Genomic DNA, 10,795 nt, shown 5'->3' with positions numbered 1-10,795 from the left:
AAGTTGAACAGAGCAGCAAGTAATAAATGTTGGAGAGGATATGGTGAGATAGGAACTATGTTACATTGTTGGCAGGGTTGTGCAATGGTACAACCACTCTGGAAGGCAGTTTGAAGTTTCCTCAAAAAGCTGAACATAGAAATTCCATAAGACCCAGCTATTCCACTACTTGGAATATACCCTGAAAAAATGAAAACTGAGTTTCAAATGGAAACTTGTACACCAATATTCATAGGAGCATTATTCACCATCGCAAGAACATGGGAACAGCCCAGATGTCCAACCACAAACAAATGGATTGAGAAGCTGTGGTACATTCATACAGTGGAATAAAATGCAGCACATAGGAGCAATGATTTTGTAAATTACTACCTAACTTGGGAGGGGCTGAAGAATACTATGCTGAGTGAAATAACTCAGTCCCACAAGGACAAATACTGTATAAAACCATTACTGTAGATTGAGTACGAAGATCCAAGACTGAGGGAGGCGGGTGGAAATAGAAGGGTGAGGAGGGGGAAGGTAGAATGTTAATCATAGGGTTGCACAATTCATGGGTGGGTGGGGTAAAGGAAATGGGAAGGATCTTTTGTGAGAAACAATGTATTCAAACTTTGTAAATAAGTCAGAATAAATTCTTTTTTTAAAAAAAAAAAACCCAACTCCTATGTCCTTGCTATTATAAGTCTTGGGAATGCCAAATGATTAAAATGATTGAAAGTAAAAGTGAATTAGGGAAATTTTTATTTCAGAAGCCAATGAATGAGTTATAGGCAAGAAAAGCTATAATCAAAGCTAAACTAGAGAAAAATCAATTTCCTGAGCTATAAAAAATTCTCTACCCAAACTACTTCTACAGAAGCCTAATGATTTCTTAGAGGTAAAGATTTTGAAGCTTAGTCTCACATAGTTTGGGCATGCTGCCAGGAGGGACCAGTCCTTGGAGAAGGACATCTTGTTTGGAAGGGTGGAGGGACAGCACAAGAGAGGAAGACTTTGGATGAGATGGATTGGCTCAGTGACTGGGGTAATGGGGATAGTATGTCGGAGAAAATGAAACTGGCTCAAGATAAGAATAGGATTCAGAGCTTTTGTAGGGTTGCTATGAGTTGCAAACAACTAGACAACACATCACAACTAATAACATTAAAGAGTCACATGGTTTAGAAGTCACTAAAATATACATAGCTAATAATTCCAAGGACTGAATTATTTAAAAGTACTTACTAGGGCATCCTTAGGGACCTGAGTATGCAATTATTTTACAAATAACTACTAAGCTAAAGTTCAAACCCACTCAGTTGTTTTGCAGAAGAAAAGACCTAAAAACTGCTTCCATAAAGACTATAGTCAAGAAAACCCTATCGAGCCGTTGTACATATGAGATCACCTGATTCAAGGTCCGGTACAGTGTTCAGACTGCAGTTCTAGTCCACTTTAATGGGGGATACAGGCAAACCAAAAGCTCATGTATATGCATGCTGAAAATGGAACTTTTTTCCTTTAAATTAGAGTCCTGAAAAAAAGTACCTTCAACTAGAGTTAAGTCTTAAAAGTTTAATGAAGAGACTATTTACAAAGATGTGGTCAGAGTTTAGGGAAATTACAAAAAGCAGTACAGTCTCTCAGAACTATTTACATTTCTTGGACCAAAGGAGGGACAAAGAAACTAATCAATTATAGGAATTCAGAATAAGGAAGTAATAAAGAGGACCAGCTTAAGAGGAACTATATCCTGTGGTCAAGCCTGTAGCCATTCTAAGGTAACACTTCCTCACTCTATTCCCTTCCATTTGCTGAACTTATCATTGGCCAAATCCAACTGGAAGCTGGTTGATAAAGGAACTGATTACTATAATCCACACAGGTCAGACTCTCAGAGAGCAGAGGGAAGCAGATCAGGAGAGGTGAACAGAAAATACCCAGCCAAGATGTGTGATGTGTGTAAAGATATGCAAGTATGTAAACAAAAGTTTCAGTCTGTGGGTAGAAGGGAGGGTAAGATAGAGTCACTGTTTATTATTTAAGAGTCAACTGAAAACTAAAGATAAGAAAACTCAGGACACCTGAGAACTGATGATGTTCACTGAAGGGGTGTAGGTATGTCACCAGCTCACTGGATCTCAGTTTCTTCACTAGCCTTGGGTGGCCACTAAGAATGCCCTATGATTGTGTGCAGTGAGATTGAGTAATGGGCAGAACATTCCAGTAATAGGCATCATGTGTGACAGCTCATGGGGACTTTTTATTTACCGTAGAACCTCTCCTGCAGTAACCCCTAGGAGACCTCTCTGAAGCTTCCCTGAACTGACAGTGCTGCTAATCAAGAAACTCCTGTGACAGCCTCTACAAAACCGAGTTGGCAGGATGGGTAAAGCATTAAGCTACTTTAAAAGAGTGGTGGTGAGAACCCACTAGTGGCTCCGAGGGAGAAAAGATCTGGTAAGTGTGTTCCCGTAAAGATTCCAGCCTAGAAAAACCTATGCCTTGTCCAACAAGGTCGCTATGAGCTGTGATCAGCACAGGAGCACACAAAAACAGCACAACAACCTTGAAATAACTCTTACCTATTGCACTGTCATTCTTTGTCATAACAAAGGAGAGAAGTACATCACGCAGGCCATCTCCATTCACATCAGCCAATTCCAACGGAGACAGGTCTCCACCTAATATACACAAAGAAAAGGAAGCAAGTTAACATCAATCAGTTCTCTTCTCTGGAAAACCCAGGCTGACTTTTCCATTGCCACCTATTTTTCCCAATTCTTCCCACTAAGTATAGCCAAAGTCCCTTTATTTATTGTATATTTGTGTTATTTATTACATATTATTTAGCACACATGCACACACATGCACACACATATACATATAAACTACACAACACACATATATATTTATATAGAAAAGAAACGCAGATTAAAAGGTAGACAGCAGAAGGCAGACTAGCGTCCTGGGGCCTGAAGAATGACACGGATAAGTTTCCTGGGTTTTCTTTCTGCTTCCTACATCCTAGACAGGGTACTGGAGAAGCCTGCAACCCAAAAATGCCAAGAAGCTTCCATATTTAAAAGCCTTAGGGAAGCTGGCTCTCTGTAGTCAAAAGGCCAGAGAGAAGAATATGGGAAAAGAGAAAAGTTTTATATAATAACTGCTCTACTGCACTAACACTACAGAAAACAAAAAACTGCATAATCACTCCCAATCCACAGCAAAGGCCAATGGAAGCCTGTTTGAACAAGGTACCTATCTCTCTACCTCTAAAGTGGCAACAGAAAACTTCTATTCTCCCACACCCTCATTCCTCACCAAGACATAAGGGAAGCCTACACTTCCAACCCCACTCAAAGGTAACATGGTTAAGGCATTCAACTGCTAACCAAAACGCGGGCAGTTTGAAACCACCAATCACTCTGTAGAAAAAATACAGTATAGGGGTCTTAAAAGCTTGCAAACAGCCATCTAAATGTACAATGACTGGACTCTCCCTGTACATAACAAAGAAGAGGGGAAAAAAAGAAAGCATGTATGTTTTTATATGCCATTGAGTCAGAACCAACTCATAGCTAACCTTCCAGAGAGTTTCCATAGGCAGTAAATCTCACGGGAAGAGACTGCCCTTCTTTCTCTGGTGAAGGAGATATGGACTCGAACAGTGTGCCTTTGAGACTGCAGCAGGTTCTTACCACCCAGAATTGTATACCAATGAAGGAGTTTTTCTTTTGCTTTTCAAGGAGAGGAGCAAACAGGGGTTGGGGGTGGGGTGGGCAGGGAGAAAAGTGCAACAATGAATGAATGGAATTCCAAAATCTCTGTAGATGTTCATTGAAATTAAAAATAAATAAATAAATTTTTAAAAAAAATAATGTTGAGACCAGAAGAACTAAATGGTGCCCAGTTACTACCATTACTACCATGAATCACTCTAAAAGAGATCATAGTAGAAGATCCCGGACGTTAGGGAAAATGTGGAACAAAACTCAGAAAAAAAGAACATGCTTACTGGTCCAACTGAGAGACTGATGGAACCAAGACTATGGTCCTTAGTTACTCTTTGAACCTGGAAAAAAACTCACTTCCATAGTTCAACTTTCAGTCAAACAACACCCATGCCTTTGGGGAGAATAAGATCACCAGAGAAGTACTCACTCTTCAGAATAGCCGTAAATGCTGAAAAAAAGCAGCACTTGCCCCTAAGTAAAGCCCAGAAAACATGAATAGGTAGAACAAAAGGATTAATGGGAATGATACTTGCAAAGAGAAAGTAGGGGGAAATGCAATTGTATTGTGGATGTTAAAATTAATGTCATAAAACAAAATTTAAAGAAAAAACAAAACACAACACCCCAGTTTGCTCTGTAAAACTTAAAGAAATAAATAGCCTGTGAGCACTGTCAAAAAAATGAGGTATCCTTCTTCCATAAAGATTTAATGCTTTGAAAACCCTGTGGGGAAGTTCTACTGTCCTATAGGGTCACTCTGAGTTGAAATTAACAGAAGTGGTTTTAGTAACATACCATAAATCATAGCCACTCCATTTTTGCCTTAAGAGAAGGTTAAAACACAGAACTTATCAGAAGCTAATTCAATTGGAATCAGAGAAGTGTCAAAGTCAAAATACTGCTAGATCATGATGATACAAGGGACCTGGGCACAGACTAATCTAGTTTATAAAGAAATATTTGACACTTAACAGTACTAACAGTTTAGACATAATCCTAATCTTTGACCTAGATGCAGAGAATCAGCTGGAATTGCTTAGGTAGAAACACACTAGCTATCAGCAGAAAAAAAAGAAGGCAGCAACCCTCTTTTATATAAAATTATTTTTAAATCATTTCACTTAAAAGGGTTGTTGTGTTGTTGTTATGTGCTGTCGAGTCGCTTGCGACTCATAGTGACCCTATGTACAACAGCCCTAAATTCTGCTCTGTCCTGTGCCAATCACGCCGTCTCCGACACACCCATCCCGATCACCCCAACCACTGAATCAATCCACTTCATAGGGGGCCTTCCCTTTCTACACTGTCCCTCCACCCTACCAAGCATGATGTCCCTCTCCAAGGACCTGTCCCTCCTTGCAACATGTCCAAAGTATGTCAGATGGAGCCTTAGAATCCTTGCCTCCAAGGAGCAGCCCGGTTTGACCCTTTCCAGGATGAATCTGTTTGTATTCCTAGGCCTCTAAAATCCATGAATGCATGAGGTTCCTACCAGAGCACTGCTCCAGCCAGTCTTGGGCCCTACTTTCCCTGTAAATACCACTTCTTACAGTTTTGTATGTCCCTGGCACAGTACTGGTACCACAGCAGGAATCCAGCAAATCAATGCCATGTCCTGTGTCTAATTAAGATCAATGCTGACAGAGACACAACAGAGTTGTAATTCCCAAGTTCTCTATATGTACTCTTCTAATCTTTCATTTGATTTAAGATCTGAACCTCCTAACCACTTTCACACACAGGGTGGAAAAGCTGCATGACATCCATTAATTTTTTTAAGACTTGGAATAGAACTAAGTACTAAGATAAACTATGAAGTTTTACAGAAGCAGGGCTGGAAATCCTACAACTCTCACCTCCATGGGGACCCAAGTGGCGACTCCAAGTGCTGTGCAGATCTCTAGGGGGGCATGGGATCAGGAAAGCACATACGAGCACCAGGATCATTGAGATCACCAAAGTCAGCAAAAAGACTGATGTGCGCACGTAAGACACCAGGGAAGAGGTCGCCTTCTGCTCCAGGTCCCCAAGGGGCTCTGATGGATACCGCTCTGTGGTGACTTCTGAGAGATGTGGCTTTGCAGCCCCTGCAACTTCTGCGTCAGAGTCAGGCTCTGGGGCTTCTCCCAGAGAACTCTTCCCATTCTTGACCCCTCCGTTCTTCTGCTGCAAGTTAAGCACCAGATCATCTTCACTCTCATCACTGTCAGCCTGTGTGAGGGGATCATACTCCCCTAGGTCTGGGCTTTTCTTCCCTGAAAAGATGGAAAAAGTTAGTCAAGGAGAACTAGGAAGGAGAAACTCTTCCCAAATAAATGCATAATAACAGTGAACACATGGAAAACATACAAACAAAAAAAGTAGGTTACATCAAATATGAACTTTAGTGCCTATTTCTAAAATGGTTGTTTTGTGCCATCAAGTTAACTATGACTCATAGTAACCCTATGAACAACAGCTCTGAATTTAGCCTTCTCCTGAGCCAATCTTACTGTCTCTAAAACACCTGATCCCAATGACACAGTCACTATGTCAATCCATCTCATCTAGGGTCTTCTTCTCCTGCATTGACCCTCGACCTTTCCAAGCATGATGTCTTTTTCCAAGAACTGGTACCTCTTGGCAACATGCCCAAAGTATATGAGCTGGAACTTCAAAATCCTTGCCATGATATAGCAACTCAGTTTTGCCCTCTCCAGGCTAGACCTGTTTGTTCTCTTGGCAGTATATGGCAGCTTAGTGGAACTGCACTGCCAACACAAGGCTACTGTTGTTGTTAAGTGCCATCGAGTCGTAGATGACTCATAGCGACCCTATGAACGAAAGACCTGAACACTTGTATAAGTTTCATAGTTTCTCTAAATTCATAGAGTTTCCGGAGGCAAGCTCTTTCAGAAGTGGATGCCACTCCTGCTTCCAAGCTTCTTTTAATGGGGGAGTACCACCACGGGTAAGCATTATCACATTTGACACATCAGTGTCACAGTGTTTAGCATCACAGCAACCACGAGTTACCTCTGTACAGCAAAAGAACAGACCAGTGCTATACCACTTAGAAGAACGTTTAACAGAAAAAAAACCCCACCAATTTAAACCAGGCCTGAGGGCCACAGATTAACACAAGGCTATGCAGTTTAAATCCACCAACTGATCTACAGGAGAAAAATGGGCAATCATCTTTTATGCAATTTACTGTTGTTGTTAGGTCCATCAAGTATGACTCATAGTGACCCTATGAATAGCCAACCTAAACCCTGCCCTATCCTGAACCATTTTCATCATCTCTGACACACTATAGCCAATTGCTGAAGTCATAATATCAATCCATCGTGTTAGGGGTCTTCCTCTCCTTTTTTGACCCTCCATCTTACTACCTGTAAAAACTCCCAACTCAATGGTACACGACAAAAACAGTTTCTAAAATAGATGCTAGCAAAGTGGTAAGAATGAAAGGATGAAGAAAATTAAGTTCTTAGTATTACACACCTTCATGAGCTTAAGAAGCTTGAAAAAGAGATAAAGATATTAGCAGAATTCAATTTTTTTTATTTAGTTACAACAAAACTAAATTACTTAGATCTCACTTATAATAACTTTCCATACAGTAATGTATAAAATCTCAGATTTTCGTAGATCTCTAATGTCCTAATCTTTCCTGATAAACTTGCAGAACAATTCTTCATATACGGTTTTTCTAAGGCCAGTATTTACGGCTTTTCAATTGTTTCTATGGAAACAACATAGAAAGTTAAGTACTAACCTTCATCTGAAATATTTTACAGAAAACTCACTTTTTAGAGCCTTCCTATGGTTCTAAATGCCCTTTCAGAGTAGGTATTTCTATAAACAGTATTTATCTCTATAAAATGCTATTCTGAGCAGGTATATTGGGAGGACTGGCACTGGAGTATGGAAGGTAGATGTACATTTGCCTTGAAGCTGGTTTGCATAGTTAGCATCCTGTTTTTACTTAGACTGTATGTTTATTTGGGTGGCTGAGAGGTAGAAATTACAGGAGGGCTGTAGCACACCCACCTCCTATCAAGCCATCCCTTGGCCATTACTACCAAGGACTAGATAATTGTATGCCTTCATTTCACTTTGTATCCAAGTGAAAGCCAAGAAAAAGGTTTCTGCTCATGGGGAATTACAGTTAACCCTGCTGTTCAAAAGTTCACCTCACTCCACTTCACTTTTATGGAAGACCTCTATGGTACCAGTTTCTGCTAACTTGAATGAAATTGAAGGAAATTTTTACTTTCATGGTAAAAAAGTTGAAACTGGTGTTCAGGCTTTGTCTTGCAGCAAGCCATTAAGGAGGCAGGGCACACACCAAGCTGCAGAAGAAGCTCCTTCTCCAGGAACACCCAGCACATCAGCACCAAACTCTCACAGCTCTGAGCTGTGTCTGTGAACACTACATGCTAATGTTATTTGGTAGTTCTTTTTGGGACCTGGGAACACTAAAAATTTTTCCATATATATTAATAGTAGTTGCTGCTTTGGCTTTCACCATTTCCTCTTACAGAAGGTTTCACTGGATTGCTCTACTTTCAGCTATTAAAGGAAATACCTGGTAAATTAATGTAAACTCTTGACAAAAATTTTGTTACAGGGAAATATTAAAAGATAACACAATCTAACTAAAAAGAGGAAAAAGAATTCTTGATGTTAATCTCTGCTTCAAGATCACTAGGATTTTGGTAATGTAATGTTATAATCTCAGTTTGCTTAAGAACTGAAATAAAGTAATAAAACCATTTCTGGAGACCATATGTGGGACAGGGAGCTCTGGTGGCCTAGTGGCAAAAAGCTGCACTGCAATCCCAAAGGCACGCAGTTTGAATTTAGCAGGTGCTCTGCAGAAGGATGAACAATCTCCTCCCCTGTGATTTACTACCTCTGAAAACCCACTTGAGGGTCCATTCTGACTCAACAGTACACAACAACAACATATGTGGGATACTAAAAAGTTTAGAGTAAATACTAATGCTCCATCAATAAGCATTTACTAACATTTTTTTAAAGTAAATTTTTATTTCATACCAGTTTGCTTATAAAGCTCTGATATATTGTGTTTTCACATTGGAACTTGACCATTTTCTTTACCCACCTCTCCCTCTATCCTTCAAATTGTGTGGCCCTATGATTATCCCCTGCCCACCCTCATCCCTCTATTCCTACCCCCTTCCCTTGGATCCTCATACCTATTTCAATAGTTATCTTTCTATTTCTACAATAATGGTCTTATACAGTATTTGTCCTTATGGGACTGAGTTAGTTCACTTAGCATAATGCTCTCCAATTCCTCTCAGGTTATGTGGTAACTTTCGAAATCATTGCTCCTGCATGCTGCATAGGATTCCATCATGCATTAACATTTTTAAAATGAACTTTTCACAGTATTATTTTACTACATTAAGTACTTTGCAAAAAAAATACATAAGATATTAAGTAATATGGCATTATGTTAACAAGACATTTCTATTGATTTTCACTTTGACAGATATTAATTTTCTCCAGAAACTATTGTATTTGATTTTTAAAGTCAGAAATTGCAAAAAATAAAAATGAACTGATTATTAGGAGTTTATTTTAAAATACTATTTTCAGAATAACCCACAAAGTTAGTACAGGTTCAAGCAAATCTCTTACAATTTATATATCTATTTTAGAAAACATATTATTGTATTAATCAGAATACATCATTGCCAACACATCTCAGACAGCTTATCGCACATAATAACTTGCAAACAGAAGCTTGCTGCTGTTGTTAGGTATTACCAAGCTCATTTCAACTGTCAGTGACCCAACATAATGGTCCCATAAGAACTACCCCACAGGGCTTCTTAGCTGTAACCTTTAGGGGAGCAGGATGCCAAGATCCTCCTCCAGAGTCACAGAGTAGGTCTGTAAAATTAACACTTTAAAAAAAAAAACAGAAAACATCTGACAAGAGGAAAACAAACATGGCATCCCAAAGCCCCAGGTTTCGAACAGAATTTGAGGATCCCATAATCTACTCCCGCCCTATTCCAAAACGGCAACTCCTGGCTAACTTTCAATAAGCAGTTATTCTGTCCACATGAACAGAACCAGTATCACATCTGCTCCCCTCCAATGCAGAAAGCAATTCCTTATGCTGAGTTGAGAGTCTATTTTCAGGTACTTATCAACTATCTGCCCTAGTTTTAATTTCTGGAGTACCTCTTCCATATATAAATCTTTCAAATACTTGAAGATACTAATCATAAGGGAAATATAATATTTAAGAGCTCAGCTCTTTACAACTGGACCAACAAGAGTAAAATCTTGTATTTCTTGCTGAGACATCAATAAATTTCTTAATTGTATTGAGTCTCAATTCCCCTGTTTATGAAATGGAATAACATTCCTATGTCACAGGATTGCTATGAGAGTTAAATAAGAGAATGTATTCATGCTTCTTTTTATTAGCACTCAATAAATCTAGCTTTTATTGTTACATACTAATACTGTTGTTATCATTATAACTATCATTACTGTTAAATTTTATCTACAATCTTCTCCCACTACTCACCTCCAAGTTAAACACCTCCACCTCTTCTAACTTGTTCTCTGAAGAAGCTCTGTTGCTACTTGACCTTACCATCCAGGCCACTCAACTCTTCATATAATGTGATATGCCACTGTTTAGGCAAATATGGTCTTATCTGATTTGGTTAATCTCCATAACAATTTGTGGAGGTAAACACATTACTATTTGCACTTTAGGGATGAGGAAACCAGAAGAATGAAAGTTTAAGTAGTTGGCCCATAGTTAAACAGTAAGTGTTAGTCTAGGATTCAAATCCAAGAAGGATACTCAAGTGTCTACTCGAGTGACTATCCATGTGCCTCCCAAGGAAAGGAACAAGCCTTTTTAAAGGATTAGAAAGAAGGGGAGTTCTGGTGGCCTAGTGGCAAGGAGCTGCAACTACAATCCCAGAGGCACATGGTTTGAATCCACCAGATGCTCTGCCGGGGAAGGAGGGACAATCTCCTCCTGTACTTGTCAGATCCGATTTGACGGTACACTCACGTAAGACTGAGAAAAA

At 39.4% G+C, this 10,795-nt stretch overlaps 1 protein-coding gene across 1 annotated transcript in view; it reads right to left on the bottom strand.

The window, feature by feature from the left end:
• KIAA1467 (KIAA1467 ortholog) overlaps nucleotides 1–10,795 on the bottom strand; it is a 55,285-nt gene that overhangs the window by 37,109 nt on the left and 7,381 nt on the right. Inside the window, exons 2-3 of the mRNA XM_006888474.1 lie at nucleotides 5,576–5,974; nucleotides 2,568–2,666 (exon numbers count right to left, since the gene is read on the bottom strand). Of these exons, the coding sequence (XP_006888536.1) occupies nucleotides 2,568–2,666; nucleotides 5,576–5,974 (498 nt within the window). The remainder of the gene's footprint in view (nucleotides 1–2,567; nucleotides 2,667–5,575; nucleotides 5,975–10,795) is intronic.

This window comes from Elephantulus edwardii, unplaced genomic scaffold, assembly GCF_000299155.1.
Source record: "Elephantulus edwardii isolate Elephantulus edwardi_28Jun2011 unplaced genomic scaffold, EleEdw1.0 scaffold00067, whole genome shotgun sequence".
NCBI classification, from domain to species: Eukaryota; Metazoa; Chordata; class Mammalia; order Macroscelidea; family Macroscelididae; genus Elephantulus; species Elephantulus edwardii.
The sequence above is the reverse complement of the archived record's forward strand: the minus strand, read 5'-3'. Positions and strand labels throughout refer to the sequence as shown.